The following is a 17,067-nucleotide window of genomic DNA, read 5'->3' as shown; positions in this document are numbered from 1 at the left end:
GAAATGCAATTCTTTAAAGTGAGGCCTCGCTTCCACTGCTCTTTATACTTTTACATGTTAACATGTTGACAGGAATATGGAAGAAAGTACTAAATATGAGAACATAGCCTTTTAAGTATAAACGCTTTTGCGCTGGTAATACTCTGAAAATAAAAGGTGTACGCACAAACTGTATTGATGTCGAGAATTGAGTGTAAAACTGTTCTATCTATTAAGCCTTTTCATTAGAGATAAAATTGTTTCATACAGTAAAACAGTGTTACAAAGACGCGGATATGTTTCCAATGTTCTGGTGGTATACTCAAATCAGCCAATGGAATAAATGAAGTGTATTCATTCGTACCTAGCCGCGGGAAATTTTATTTGAATTTTATTGGACACTTACAAAGGTCAAGTCAGGGTGAAAAGCTGGCTTATGCAGCTTACGCCGAAAAAGATATACGGCGTAAATAGTTTAATGAATGAGATCAAGGATAGCGAATGTCTTTTTCTGTGCAGTTCTTAGCTGCATCACACGCAGTACGGGATGTTACGGGGAGTTTTCGCGGCTTATTTTACATTATAACATATTGCTGGTCATAAACCTATAGATACAAAACAGAAAACCAAAAGAAGAATGGAAGTGAAATTTAAACATATGAGTCAACCGGCCACACGAGAAGTATCCGTATTTATAGGCGCGTTCTTCGAACAAACCTGTTTTAGTGGTTTGTCGGGCATTGCTATTTGATTCGATTATTAACAGTACAAATTATCATCGTGCTAATGCTTAAAGTGATATTATGGGCATTTCGCACTGTTGAATTGAGCTGAAAAGAATTAACAGGTCAAAATAGTTAGTTAAAATGTGGTTACTGATTAATAATCTGCAACTCACCTTGCTACCAGTTGTTTATAAAAATATATTTTACATTCGATATTCTTACGTGACCCACCCAGTCCTGTAAGCTGAAATGATCCGTAAAACAATTTCGTGTCTTTGTGTCGTATGAACAAATCTGCACTAAAACTAAATTTAGGTTCAACTCGTAAACGCATGATCAGTTGTCAAACGAAAGTACGGTTGATATTCAAATGCATTATTTTTCTCTTTCTGGTATATTGTTTTAGTATGATGATGCTGCATTAATTAATATAAGTGTATATGAAGTAGAAACATCAACAATAATCAACGGTTGCGATAGACACCTATAAACTGTTACATGCTCATAATATCACTTTAGTACATTAGGCAATATGGACGAATAATTATTGTTAAATTTATCAACAATAATATTTATCATTGTATTGTTGAAAACACAGTAAGAATCTATTATTTACATACCATAATTATATTGCTGAATATCTTCATTTAACATATTTCTGGTCTAAAGAAAATTCCAGGTCACCTAGTTCACGGATAGCGTCTTTATTATATAACGATTATTTTACTGGCCGCCAACTCCGGTGATGACCTGTATATAAACTCTGAATGTCCGCGAATTGACCCGATATACCTCGCGGGTTGAAATGCAATGCTTTAAAGTGAGGCCTCGCTTCCATTGCTCTTTATACTTTTACATGTTAACATGTTGACAGGAATATGGAAGAAAGTACTAAATATGAGAACATAGCCTTTTAAGTATAAACGCTCTTGCGCTGGTAATACTCTGAAAATAAAAGGTGTACGCACAAACTGTATTGATGTCGAGAATTGAGTATAAAACTGTTCTATCTATTAAGTCTTTTCATTCGAGATACAATTGTTTTATACAGTAAAACAGTGTTACAAAGACGCGGATATGTTTCCAATGTTCTGGTGGTATACTCAAATCAGCCAATGGAATAAATGAAGTGTATTCATTCGTACCTAGCCGCGGGAAATTTTATTGGAATTTTATTGGACAATTACAAAGGTCAGGCTAAGGTGAAAAGCTGGCTTATGCAGCTTACGCCGAAAAAAACAACAACACACATACAACATTGTATGGCAACGTTTTCACGTAGGACGTGCTGAAATGTTAACATTCTGTCCACTATGTTATAATAAAGTTCTCTTTCTATTTCTTACCATTTCTTACCAGAACTGGATACTTATCCAAAAAAAACAACTGATACATGTATGCGAATTTGGTCAAAATGTTTGCCATTGCACATTTGTTATCGACATTATAAACTACGAAATTGTTGTCATGTTATGCCCCCTGAAACTAGATAAGTTATACTTGACAAATAGATACAACGCCACATTTTCCACTTGAAACAAACTATTTTGATATTCACTACGTTCGCCAGAGGATATTAATTAATGCCATGCGTCACAAATTCTTTATGAATAGATATTCGATCACTTACAGTGACACGTAAAATAAATCGCTGGGTAATAGATAATGGTTAAATTACTATTTAAACTCTCTGTAAGTGGTGAAAACGTTCACTTGTTTTTTTAATTTTAATCAGTTTGTTAGTTGTTTTGATGGCTTATCGCGCGGTATGTTCTACGTTTAGTTCTAGTTTTTGTTTTTTTACATATGTCTTTTCATACTTATTTAGTCTTAAATTAACCTTACTTACTTACGTTCTATAATTATTCTGGAACTACTATAAAACCGTCTTAACTACATGGCAAGATAGATAAACTAGTCTATATAATTAACGCATGATTTCAATGTTTATTTTATAACATGGAAATATATTTTGCAGACAGCGCAATATATATATATATAACCAATTTCGTTAAAATGACACACGACAAATTGGGTCTTTTAAGGTAGCGCCACTGTAATGTTTCCCCGCGACTTCTTCAAAAATCGAAGAGCCTTTTTACCTGTTTACTTATGAATATCTAATTTAAGCAGGTACTAATGTAAAGTTGTTGTGGCCGAGTGGTCAAGGCGATGGACTAGAAATATTTTGGGATTTTCCCGCGCAGGGTCGAATCCTGCCGACAACGCATACTTTTGTGACGCGTTTTACATCTTTTATAACATAATTTGATTTAATATAGCATATAAGCTATTTGTATTGTTGAATATGCAGCAATTTTTACGCACATTCTTCGATTTGTATAATCAAAACAACGTGTTGGCTAAATTGGGTGATTTACTGCTGAAAGTACCTGTTGCATGATTATTTTATTTCAAAAAGTAAACGGTAAATTTGTATATTTCTTGGTATTTTTGCTGTATATAGTGTAACTGTGAAAACTTAATTCAAAATATGATACTATTTTTGAATTTTATGACACTTTGTTTTTCACCAACCCTATTTCTACTTGGCTGAAACAACTTACATAGAAAACAAATTATAAAAAATAAATGAATACTTATTTATCTTGTTTAAACACATCTACAGCATCTGTACACATCAACTGCATGTCCATATTTGGAAATCTGGATGAATTATGGCACTGTCATATACCACAGGAGGGAAAATAAATTGGACAAAAGCCGAGCGTGGGGGTTGTTTTGAAAAAATCAGTATATTTCTTCAAGCATGGAAAGCCTACCTAAAATGTTTATGCAGTTCAATAAAATAATGATGATTTAGAAAACAATACATTCAAAGATGCCCATTACAGTGGCGCTACTTTTATTGCAATACAGTTGTGAAATAAAACAACATATATTAACACATTATTGATTAAAATTTTAAGCCTAGGAAATACATATTGAATTATTTCATTTCAGGGCGTTTCATTTCTATGGTTGCTTCCGTATTTTGCTCGATTGGTCCTCGGGCATACACCTTTAGATGGTTTTCAAAATATTCGTCAACCACAAGATTATCAAAACGTAATCATTTCCGACAACGGTGTTTTAATTTGTCAGAACAATAGATGTTTTTATAACAGGTAAACATGTCGGTAATAACTGTATTTATTATTTCAACGTCGTCCTATGATTGTTTGCGTCAGAAACTACCTATTGAATGACATATGTTATTAGGATTTTCCAAAACACACTATATAACACCTATGCCTGACTATTATATCTATGAAGGTATACACCAAGAGTTGCTACAAATTTTAATATCAAAACATGACGCAATATTTTGCATATATTAAGGATATGTCTTTCTATATACAGTTAATATCTGTTTTTTTTGGATAACTTTTAACCACCATTCTCAATTTGCGTTTGAAGTTTCGAAAGACTCAACCGAATGTTTCCTGGCCTTTTCCCCGCCGTGCAGGAGTACCAACGGAAGACTGGCCTACCAATTCTGTCGACTAATTCATGCTTAAGCCCCTCTGTACAGAACAGCACATCACTCGGGCCAAAGGGGAAATCATCATGTCTGGGTATGGGAGATGGTGATGACTGTTGTGAAACGTAAGTTCTTGCATGAAAGAGAAATGCAAGTATCCTAATATTATAAATATAACTAATAAATGAACTGCTTTTATATGTAAACACTATTATCTGTACGTTCAATATACCATTAAATCAGAAGTAGCTAGTTTTTTTATTGCAGTTTGGTTTAAGCTTATTTATAATCCATTGGTGTCACTAAACAATTAAAGCCGGTTACTCTTACAATGTGATGATATTTGATGTTTCTAGTTTTGACAATTTTATGTGCATAGTTCTGAAGTATCTCTTGTTTGACAATTGTATGTACAATGAGGTGAAGTGTCACTATTTTTTACAAGTTTATGTATAGATTTGTGTTGTACTGTTAGACCGTTGCGGTGTCTCTAGTTTTAATGGGTCAATTTCAATAATATCGATGTGACGACAACGCTTAAAGGGATTTTTTCGTTTGTAGGAAGACACTTAGCGCACATTCATTAAGCCCAGTTTTAAAAGAACGATGCTTAATTAAAAAACAGCGAAACTAAAGAATGGTTTGTCGTTCTGTAATGTTTATAAAGTAAAAGTATTATTTTATTGTGATTTTAATAAATGTATGCATTTTAGTGGTAATTAAATATAATATTGAAGTGTTTAAAATGAGGTTGACCTATTTAAAAACGAGACTTATCATAAATAGTGCGATTTATCTGCTACTGTGACAACTAATTGTTCACAGCGTGAATGTTATTTTATTTCACAAGTGTTTGCTTTTTTGTAGATTTAAACATATCGTCCCATACGACGACAGCACTTTTCGAATTCGAGATGATGTGGATGGAGAACCGCGTCATATAATTCAGCTATTCACGAGAGGAACTTGCGGGTTAGAATGATCTTGTTCAGTATTGTATAAGGGTTGCTCTTTCAGTTGCACAACAAATAGTATAAAATAACAGAACACAACTTAAAAACTAGGATTTTTAAAGTCTCGAAATGCAATGTTTTTAGTTTGTTCAGCAACAAATAAGTTGTGAGATCATTTTCGAAAACCAAATCGTACATTAAAGTGATTTACGATACCTGATTTGTGTGGTGGAAACGCAAAAAATTATTTCTAATATTAACATCAGGAAAATATTTTATTACTTTTAAGAATTGATTGTATATTATATATTATAATTATTCTTTACTAAAACGGCCACATTCATATATGACCCAATCTTCATATGATATTAAACATTTTTATTTGATATGAAAAGGGGTCGTGCGGTATAAGTCTTATGTTATATTATTTTTTTTTATTAAGTATGACTGACTTTAAAATCTCATTTACAGGTCAACCAATGACTGTCAACATTGTCAGCAAGAAAACAATCTAATGGGGCTGTTGGCAATTGACCTCTCGGGGTTAGGGCCGGTTTACCCTTTCGGCTTCTACATGTTCCAAATAGAATCATATTGTTCTTGTCAATCATATACTTAAACACAGTAACAGTGGTTGTTTCCGAGGCGCTTTATTCAGATGTGTTGTAAAAAATTTCATTTTCATACGTGTATATTATTATACGTGTAGCATGTAAATGCATTTTTGTAATGACAAATATTGGGTAACATTAAATTTGAAATACATCACCGCCCCACAGTGGAATCTGGAATGCGATAGGTTTATGCAGTTTGTATTACATTTTCATTGTTATTGTAACATATTGTATAAAACTTGTTATAATGTGTAATACAGTGCTATTGGTCTTTTCATATAATATATAGTCATGTATTGTACACGTAACGCGTTCCTTACATTAAAACAAACTCAAGTAATCTGTGATCACTTTAGTGTTTTTTAAACTGCTTCGTGTAATAATTATTGATTTGTGTGCATTACTATCAGATTAGGCCTGTTTGACACTGTAATGAAATGATTGATTTATCTGTCTAGGAAATACGTATTATTTATCAGTCAAACATTACGCACTACTCAATATTATGATCACGTATTATGTTACTCAATCCACTCTGTTGTCGCCAAATTCAGCACTCACCATATCAATATGCAACAAAACATAATAGGGGCACCAATTTTGATATCCTGCACAGGTCGCCGTGGTGTAATGAATATGGTGTCCGCTTAACGACCGGAGGGTCACGTGATCGATCCCTCCTGTGGGATCGCTCTAGTTTTGTAACCAAAAACACCAAGTTCTGTTTATAGGCCCAAGAAATGAGCTCGAATGAATATCAACTAATTAGTATGTACTTTAAATGAAATCGAGCTAAAATTAATCGATTTAAACTAATCGTCAGGTTTTTCAACCTTAAGATAGCAGTTGTTGGGACCAAATCGTCAAAATATGACACAACCCTTAGAAATGTATAAAATATGATCATCAGTGTACATATATTCAGTGTAAACCAATCTCGAACTAAGATTTAATACAACAAAACAGAGGTGTGTGTTATGAAATTGGGAAAAAATAGAAAATCTTTAATAGCATTTCGTACTGTAATCTATGAAAGGAGTTGAAGACAGATTTTCACGACTTGCCAAGGTATTAATAACACAAATACTCAAAACATATTTTCATCCGTTTGTGTTTGAAAATGACAAAATACTCGCGTTCCTAACAGAAGATGCTATACTGATACGTGATAACTTCATCAGACCCGCACTTGCAAGTATGTTATTTTTTTGGTAAATAAGGAATAAAAAGTGGATTGACAGTTAATAGTGTATGATACCATACATCGTGTATGTATTATACGTGAATCATTTTATTGTGCGTATTGAAACGAATGATTCATTATTGTTTTACTTTGATTAATTTTAAAAGAACGTTTAATGGCATATTTACTGAAGAAGTAGTCCGTGATGAGGGTGACTGAAATAACAAATTCATCGGAAACCTAGAGCTGCACCTTAAAAAGCATTAATCTGTAGAATACAGCTCATATAAATAACTTGTTTTAGGAGAGAAACATTGGAAGAAATTCGAATAAAAACGTTATATTCGTGTCTGTTATGTATGTCGCGTATGTTTGTTGTTCCTTTAAAGAAATATGTTCATGTACATTTTATGACGTTTTATGCCAGTAATTAATTCACTTTATCAGTAGTAATTAGTGAATCAATATTAAAGCGCTATTTTAGAATACCATGATCATGTTATTTTAATTACATAACAAATTTCATTGGATTCTACTTCCTTATTCAATATATGTATACGTTCGAGTCACCCTGATACGATCGATCCCAAAGATACCAATACAACTTCACTGCGCGGTATAATTAAAAAAAATACTAACGGTAACACGATCAAAATGCACATTTGTTTGAGTATGAACTATAAATATTTTACTCCGTTTTATGCACAGCTGTTGTTCAATTCCAAAAAAGGAAATGAAATGGATTGCCACCAACAGTATTGTCACCAATTATTCCGAAATTTCTATATAATGTGATTGTTCGGTAAATGGAGATAATAAACTTATATCAATCCGTTGACAATCCGAGGTAAAAATAAATATTTTAATTATTTCAGCAATCAATTTCACTCGACCTTTTAAGCTTTAACAGAGCATCAATCTAGTTTTCCATCATGCTAAGATAACAGTTGTGTACGTCCATTTGGTGTCCATTTCCTGTAAACTTTGTCCAATAAATTACCGCATCGTAAATATTTTAAATATTTCAAGTTTTTCTTTCGGATCAAGACGCTTGTTAAAATATTTACCTTGACTGAGAATTACATTAAACGCTGAACAGCTGTTGAGGACCAAACTGCCGGACAGACGGACTGACATATATACAGATTGTACATTCTGGTAACACCAACTGATAAGCCATTTTACGATCTTAATTATTAACAATAATAAAATGTACACTATGATGATGAGTGCTATTAAGTGAACTATTAAGTAAACAACATTGTTTACATTTTTCGTACCATTTGGATTATGTATATTTAATTATTGTGTTTGCTTTAATTATAGCACAGAGTATTTGTTTGGTGGTAATACACCGTGATTGATGGAAATAATACCACCAAGAAGGATGTTTTAAAGAACCTATTTCTCTAAGTGTGTTTGTTATCGTAGACATCATCTTTTCAATTAATTTAGAATTGCTTCGGTATAATTTTGCAAACATAAACGATGGCCTTATAGAATTGTTTTCCAGAGCAAACGTGTTGTATTTCTGGTTTGCAACCATCTTAAGTTCAGATAAAATTATTTATCTACCGCATGTTTGAATATTTGTTAAAAGTGTGTATTGTATAGCCTGTAAGGTTCTCCGCGGTGATACCGATCATGTTATAAAAGACTTGTATACAAAAAGTACAAGTTTGTTTTATATACAACGTTTATTTGTGCGTATATTTACTTTGATTACATTACATGTAATCCTGATTCAATTAAAAGGAACGTAGTAAAGCCTTTACCATATTCTTGTACGGTTTTGTTGTGATTCATACAACAAAACAGTCACACACTACAATCGGACATACAAGCCTAACATTAATCGGTAATTATATATAATGATATATTGAAGAAGTTGTATTTTATATTAATGTGATGTAGTTTTGGTTTGAACGTTTTTTAAATTTAATGTCGTAAATATTCAGATGATCTTACTGTGTATGTGTCGCACTTATGCTTTGAAAGTGTACGAGAACTTTACATAAGTCCGTTGTATTATGATAAACAAACTACGATTACTTGTGTACAAGGATATATATATATATATATATATATATATATATATATATATATATATATATATATATATATATATATATATATATTTAGAAATACCATTGTAAAAAGGTGAGCTATTTTAATTTATAAAGCTTTTGGAAATTGAAACTCACGTATTGTATATTATGACTAACGTTTAGTTTGCGTCACAATTTCATTACTCTGTTTCGGAGAATCGTCTTTATATCATCTCTATCTCGTCCCACAGTTATCAAAACGGTCAAACCAGCACTAAATGTATTTATTTATGGCGGGTTAAGGCCAAGGTAATTTTGAAGGTTAAATTTAGGAACCTACGTTTCCGTTTTTATCGTGTCCTCTTTACCTCTCATATACGTTAAAATGACGTTCAATAAATGTGCATCAATTTTAACCCAGTCAGCAAGCCCATATCTGATAGATATCGGAAACTGGTCGGTATATCGGCAGATAGGTCCGACGACGAAAATTAACCATAATGATATTTGTCTGGGAAAACAAACACGTTGATACCTTAAATAATCATTTAACTAAATTAAATGCAATATTTTTAATTTGATTTTTTGCATCAATCTTAGAATCGTGTAAGCCTTTGTATTTCGGTGTTTAATCGCCCCTTTGTTCTGCATTGACCGATTATCTCGACTTGATTAGATATTGTCCAGACTTAACCACGGAGCGTATGTTGACCTCATCTAGAGTCCGTGACTTAATTAACAACATGGTGTCATAAACCACACTGGGTGGCAGATCACAGTACCATTAAACACGATTGATGATGTCACCATGTCTTCTCTTTCTGTCATTTGGTAAATTAATTAACGCCGGCATACTTAACAGTTGCTTAAATTAGATATGTTACATATTGTACAAATTAAAAGTCATGCCCAATATAGATAATCAGAAATTGTACACCGTAAAGATACTAGCCCGATTAATTTATATAAAATAAATAAAGTATTTAATAATGATAAAATTTACGTAAAAAACAAGTATAATTTAGCGTGTTTCGGTTAAAAACGACATCATTCCGTATTAAGATTTAATGTTACGGCAATAAACGAACGACATAAGACAAGAAATTACGTTTGACAGAAACGGGAGTAAAAAATGTTAAAAAAATATGTATATAGATGGGTGTGTTAAAATGTTATTTGTCACTCGTACTCATAACAATGAACTGGTTTGTACAACACAGGTCAGGGACAAGAAGTGATACCTAACAGGGCTGAGTACTCCAGCTTTAGTATTGGTTTCCTATATACTTACAGCTCTCTTGCATGACATTTAAGTCAATTTACAATCATTATCCCCACGCTTTTTGAAAAAAAGGTGGGGATATTGTGGTGATCTCCGCCGTCCGTCCGTCTGTCCGTCCGTCCGTCCGTCTGTCCGTCCGTCCTGGCCACTATCTCCTCCTACACTAAAAGCACTAGAACCTTGAAATTTACACACATGGTAGCTATGAGCATATGTGCGACCCTGCACTAATTGGAATTTTGATCTGACCCCTGGGTCAAAAGTTATAGGGGTTGGGGTGGGGCCGCGTCAGAAATTATCACTCATTTTTTTAGGTTATTTTACATTTACTTCTTTATTTCTACACCGATTCACTTCAAATTGATACTGGACCTCACCTATGACAATACGGTCAATCTCAACCATGCATGGCCCCATTCCCAACCCTGGGGCGCCCCGCCCACATAGGCCACACCCACCAAAAATTTCCATTTACTATATTTTTTTCATTTCTACACGGATTCACTTCAAATTGATACTGAACTTTTGTTATGACATTAGGGTCAATCTCAACTATGCTTGGCCCCAATCCCAACCCTGGGGCGCCCGCCCACATAGGCCACACCCACCAAAAAATTCCATTTACTATAATTTTTTCATTTCTACACGGATTCACTTCAAATTGATACTGAACTTCTCTTATGACATTAGGGTCAATCTCAACTATGCATGGCCCCATAACCAACCCTGGGGCCCCGCCCACATAGACCACACCCACCCAAAATTGCCTTTACTATAATTTCTTCATTTCTACACCGATTCACTTCAAATTGATATTAAACTTCTCTTATGACAATACAGTCAATCTCAACTATGCATGGCCCCATTACCAACCCTGGGGTGCCCCGCCCACATAGACCACACCCACCCAAAATTGCCTTTTACTATAATTTCTTCATTTCTACACCGATTCACTTCAAATTGATACTGAACCTCTCTTATGACAATACGGTCAATCTCAACTATGCATGGCACAATTACCAACCCTGGGGCGCCCTGCCCACATATGTCACACCCACCCAAAATTGCCTTTTACTATAACTTCTTCATTTCTACACCAATTCACTTCTAATTGATGATGAACTTCTCTTATGACAATACGGTCAATCTCAGCTATGCATGGCCCCATTACCAACCCTGGGGCACACCTAGGTCAAACATTCGGCGTGGGGATACGCGTCGGCCTCTGCCGCGCCATTTCTAGTTAGGACTGTCACACATGCAGGACGCAGCAGGAGGTGTGAAATGCCATTTGAGTAACTGGTAACTTAGAGGTTGACGATTTTTTAGTTATTGAAATATTAATTAGATCTATTTATTTGTTTCAATTTGATTTATTAACAAAAGTAAAAGTGATAGACAATAAGTACGCTAGTCACGTTTATTAAACCAATCATGGGTAATAATGAATGGCATGTAAATCACGGTGTAAACGGATGATGCACCAAAATAAAAGAAATACTATAAATGAGATCCGTATCAAGTAAATAAAGCTTGACGTTGATTTTTTTAAACTCAACTAAGAAAGTCGTGTACCAGAATTCCCTACTTATTTTACAGCTTCAGGTTATTATTATAAATTCACATAGTAGAAATATATAATGTACGAAGATGAATGAACCCTCATATAGATTTATATTCAATTCATTTTGTAATAATGCTTAGAAGTGTGTTCACTTTGGTATGTTTCAGTTTTCTACCATGAGCATATTCTGATCGAAAAAAAAGTGGTTAACTATGCGGCATTATTTAGTTTTTCCGTAGCAAACGATGGTCATAATAGTAGAAAATCCCGGGAAATGAAACATCAAGACAATTTCCATTGAATCAGCCGTACCTGTTCAACAACAATGGCAGAAGGAAGAATTCGCACCTTAACAGAGAAGGACATGGAGCCTTTCAACAAGGCACTGTTAAACATTACCAGGAATCAACCAGTAAATGCAATGCAGTTGAAAAGATTATTGAAACTGACATATCAGAAAAAGACATACCCTCACTACACTGTATTGAAAATGAACTTGCTGCATATATACATACATATGACAATAAATATAGAGAGTTTTGAGATTCTTTAGCAGCATCAAAAACTGATGTGTCTACTGAAACTGAACAGGAACTATCTGAATTACATAGCAATCGGACCCAGGCACTCTTAAGTACAGTCAATTTAAAGACCATATGATAAACACTATTCAATGCAAAGTATCTGTATTTTCAAATATTGCTATGAAACTTGCAAATGTTGGTACCTTTAAAACTCATCCCTTTGAAGGGATACATATCGAGTGTTTTATTAGTCAAAGTGGAGATATTTATGTTACTTTTTTCAACTTGAGATCCCACAAAAGTTACTTTCAAACCTTTCCAAATATTGCTTCAAATATTTTATTATCTGTACTTGTTCCACATTACAGCTTCGATCTTAAGGCAAAAACACATATATCTGTAACATAGTTAGACCAAATTGTAAATAGTTCTTACTTACAATTTCTACCTTAAGGATGCTAAATTTTGTTACTTTTGTTATTTACATTGAATTTGTATTTTTAGTGCAATTTTTCAAATAGATGCCAGTTCTGTCCAGCTGACAGCTCTTGTTTGTTATTTTCTGTAACTCTTTAAAGATGATTTTCAACCTTAAACCGGATATTGTTGTGAAGAGGTTTTTGACAAAGCATGCGCTTTTGTTGTAAAATATCTTATATACAGTCCTTGTTTTATATGTCTGCAATATATAAAACCTTATTTTTTGTTGCTGAATGATCAGTATTATAAGCATGCTTAGCTTTAGTTTAGGAATAGGAGTTGAATATATTGTACACTTGTTTGAATACATTCTTTAGTTTAGGAATAGGAGTTGAATATATTGTACACTAGTTTGAATACATTCTTTAGTTTAGGAATAGGGGTTGAATATATTGTACACTTGTTTGAATACATTCTTTAGTTTAGGAATAGAAGTTGAATATATTGTACACTTGTTTGAATACATTCTTTAGTTTAGGAATAGGAGTTTAATATAATGTACACTTGTTTGAATACATTCTTTAGTTTAGGAATAGGAGTTGAATATATTGTACACTTGTTTGAATACATTCTGTATATCTTTCACTACTATTTTGTTGTGGTTTTATAATATTCTAGTTAATTCCAGAGACCAGCTAGTATATATATATATATATATATATATATATATATATATATATATATATATATATATATATATATATATATATAGCAGTAGTAAATAATACCAAACCGATAATGGACCGATGTTTTACCAATATTCAGAATGATATCGGTTAGATATCTCTTTTAGTACTAATGCGATATCGGACCGATGTCCAAAAAATGTCGTACCAATGACGGATAGACGACTCAAATGATTACTGTCCGATATAGGACCGATGGATAACTGACAAGACATCGGTCCGACTTGAAACCGATGGGTAAAACGATATCGGTCAGATGTTGTTAACGATATCTATCCGATAAACTGTACCAATATGCAAATGGCATTGAAAACATGTACAATCCTACAAGCCATCGTGCAATATCACAAGTAAAGGTTGAAAGGTTGAGCTTTTTGTTGAGTTTCCGCTAAAAAAGTATCAATATTAAAGATGTTCACGAAATAAAGGTACAATTTTAAAAATAACAAGACTATGTTCAGAAGGTATATCTCCGTCACGCCGCGAAGGGTGTGTTTGTTTATAGGTGCTATATGGTATACTCTTACGTTGAAGATTTCTATCGATTTGGTGATATTTAAAGTCAACTGCCTGAAATATATATTTGATCATACGTTAATGTATAATCTATTTTCCAGTTTGAAAAAATGCGCATTATTTGCTGAAACCTCAACATCTGTCATAAACGGACTAAAACAATATATAAGATAAAAAAAAACATGGTTCAAAAAAGTGTTGCGAATTATCATTTCATTTTTGTAAACGTTTGCTCTTTTCAAGGTAGCGCACCCCTAATGGGCACATATCCAAATATAATATAATTAATTATTTTCCTAATCAGCATCATTTCACTGAACTACATGCAAATTTGTAGGTAGGCTTTCCATGCTTTACAAAAAAAATATACCGATTTTTTCAAAACCACCCTCACGCTCGGCTTTTGTCCAGTTTATTTTCACCCCTGGGATATATAAAAGTTCCATAATTCATTCAAATTTCCTAATATGGGCATGCAGTTGGTGTGTACAATGTGCATACAATTATCAACATATTTAACAATAAACAAAGCCTATATGTTATATTAAATCAAATTACGTTAGAAAAGAAATAAAGCGCGTCGCAAAAAGTATGCGATGTCGGCAGGATTCGATCCCAAAAGATTTCTAGTCCATCGCCATAACCACTCGGCCACGACAACTTCACACAGATCAACCTTTAATTAAATATTCATAACTTAACAGGTAAAAAGGCTCGTCGATCTTTGAAGAAATCGCGAAATCGTTATTTTTCAGATGATAATTGGATCAAAGTCAATATTTATAGTGAACATAATCTATTCTAAATGAATTAGGTATACGCATATCAAAATTCTAAGTTTGAAAAAAAGAAAATGCATCTCTCGGAAATAATCGATCATTGAAGATCGGCAATGATCGTAAAATAAATCGCGGGACATCATTAGAGGTGCGCTACCTTAAATCCTTATCCTAGATGTACAGTATTTGAACTTAATATATTTTTTAATTAAGTACAACGTACATGTTGTTGAAACATACAATTATATTTAAAATAAATATATGATAGGTCATTATATATTGCGTACGTATACACTGTATCAGGGTTTATTAGTAAAATAATGTTGAAATGTTTACAATGGTACTGATATGCATTACGATACACGCTTAGTTCATAGGAAATGGTTAATAATATAAAATGTATCATTCAGTCAACAACAGATCATATCTTGATAAGCCCAAAGGCAAAATGCAGATTTAAATACTTGAACAGGAAATAAAATTAAGTTGGGATGTATCTAGCATCTAATTAACTGATAACATGTGGTCGGTTATGCAAACCGATTAATATCACATGATGATTAAACACTAGACTAAACACCATGCCCAAGGGCCATACTTTACATGAAATAATACTTATGTGAATTTGGTTGCATAATTCAATGTCGATGCGAGGATTTTCCGTAGGCGATTTTTTGTCTCATCGTTTAAGCTGTTTTTATGCAGTATTATAATTAACGTTTTTTGCCTGTGGCGTAGCCCTAAGGCCATAGCAATGATACAATGTCTGAGACAGTCAGAATTGGCTGGCTGCCAAAACCCACGAATAAATGAATTCCCAAAAGTCCGATTTACCACTTGGCGGTAATTCATTCGCAATCAAAGAAGTTCTTCGCAGATCTCAATAACCCGCCTTGTAAATACAGAACATCACTATATAACACGACAGTGTCATAAAACGTGTCAAAAATATTATTGAAGCAAAATTGCTAAGCATTGGCTACGACATATTTTTTTTTATTCATGCGACAATAAGTTCCTCACTTGACGGTCTAGGCCGAAAAGATACGAATGTCTACGGAGACAGTATAAAGATTTTTTTTCTGATATATTTTTTGAAGACATTACATTTGGTATTTATAAACATATTTTAAGATATTGTTTTTTTATTTTGCGTTAACGAAACATTCAAGAAAAAAAAGAAAAGAAAAAAACAACAACAAATATTCAGGATCATTCTCGGAAATATGCGAAGTTACCGGATATGATATTTTACTGCGCAGATCGAGCGGGCAAATCGAGCGCGAAAAGTTCTACGTGAGACAACGTACATAATCTGTACACCGTTCTTTGTCAGGGTTAAGGCCCAGTCTCACTATAATGCCGGCGGAACCCCTTTGCGTGATCAGGGATCTACCGGGGCTCTACCAGGATGACCCGGGGCTCCATCGGGGACGACCGGGATGAACCGGGGTAAACCGGGGCTCCACAGGGAAGTATTAAAATGTTAATACCTCCGGGATGAACCGGAAAGAACCGGGAAGGACCGGCAACGACCGGTGCGGCACCGAGAACAACCGGGACGGCACCGTAGCTCCACCGGGGTCCAAACAGACCCCGGCAGAGCTACGGCAACGCCCCGGTAAATGCCGTTAGAGCTACGGTATATAAGAAAACATGCGCTCTGCCGGAACGCCACTGGCATTCACCGGGGCTCCGCCGGGGCATTACCGGCGACGACCGGGGTAAAACCGGGGCGTTGCCGTAGCTCTTCCGGGTCTGATGCCGGTATATCCACGGTGAGTGCCGGCGGGGTTATGGTATACCGGGGCTCTGCCGGCTTTCACCGATGCTCAACCGGGGCACTACCGGCGACAACCGGGGCTATGCCGAGATGCTGCCGGCTTTCACCGGGGCACTTCCGGCAAACGTGAGACTTGGGCTTAAGTGGATTTTCTTTTGTATACACATTACAAAGGAAGTATGAATGTTTTCCTGATCGGTTAATTATGTAACAGAAAGCTATTTAGGCTATTGGAATTGATTTATTTGACGCCAACAATAACAGTTTTTTTGCGGCCATGTTGTTATTGTTGTATATCTTCACCGCCTATGTAGACGAACCTCTACCAGATATGTAGAGTTGAACAAAAGGTTATCGTTCCCACAATCAGTATCGTGTTGTTCTCCACCGTCTATGTACACTGTAGTATATACACAACTATTGTCTTGTCTTACAGTCTCTGAGCTTCTGCACCCAACCGCTAGGGT

General features: G+C 34.4%; 1 protein-coding gene across 1 annotated transcript; it reads left to right on the top strand.

Annotated features, from left to right (window-relative positions):
* The first annotated feature begins 2,372 nt into the window (after nucleotides 1-2,372).
* LOC127831673 (uncharacterized) lies at nucleotides 2,373-6,097 on the top strand. The gene is made up of 5 exons (XM_052356692.1): nucleotides 2,373-2,470; nucleotides 3,669-3,832; nucleotides 4,125-4,313; nucleotides 5,056-5,160; nucleotides 5,613-6,097. The coding sequence occupies exons 1-5, from the start codon at nucleotides 2,456-2,458 to the stop codon at nucleotides 5,758-5,760; spliced, it is 621 nt and encodes a 206-aa protein (XP_052212652.1). The 5' UTR covers nucleotides 2,373-2,455; the 3' UTR covers nucleotides 5,761-6,097.
* The last annotated feature ends 10,970 nt before the right edge of the window (nucleotides 6,098-17,067 follow it).

The sequence above is a fragment of the Dreissena polymorpha genome, chromosome 5 (genome assembly GCF_020536995.1).
Source record: "Dreissena polymorpha isolate Duluth1 chromosome 5, UMN_Dpol_1.0, whole genome shotgun sequence".
NCBI lineage: Eukaryota > Metazoa > Mollusca > Bivalvia > Myida > Dreissenidae > Dreissena > Dreissena polymorpha.
This window is presented reverse-complemented; position numbering and strand designations above follow the sequence as displayed.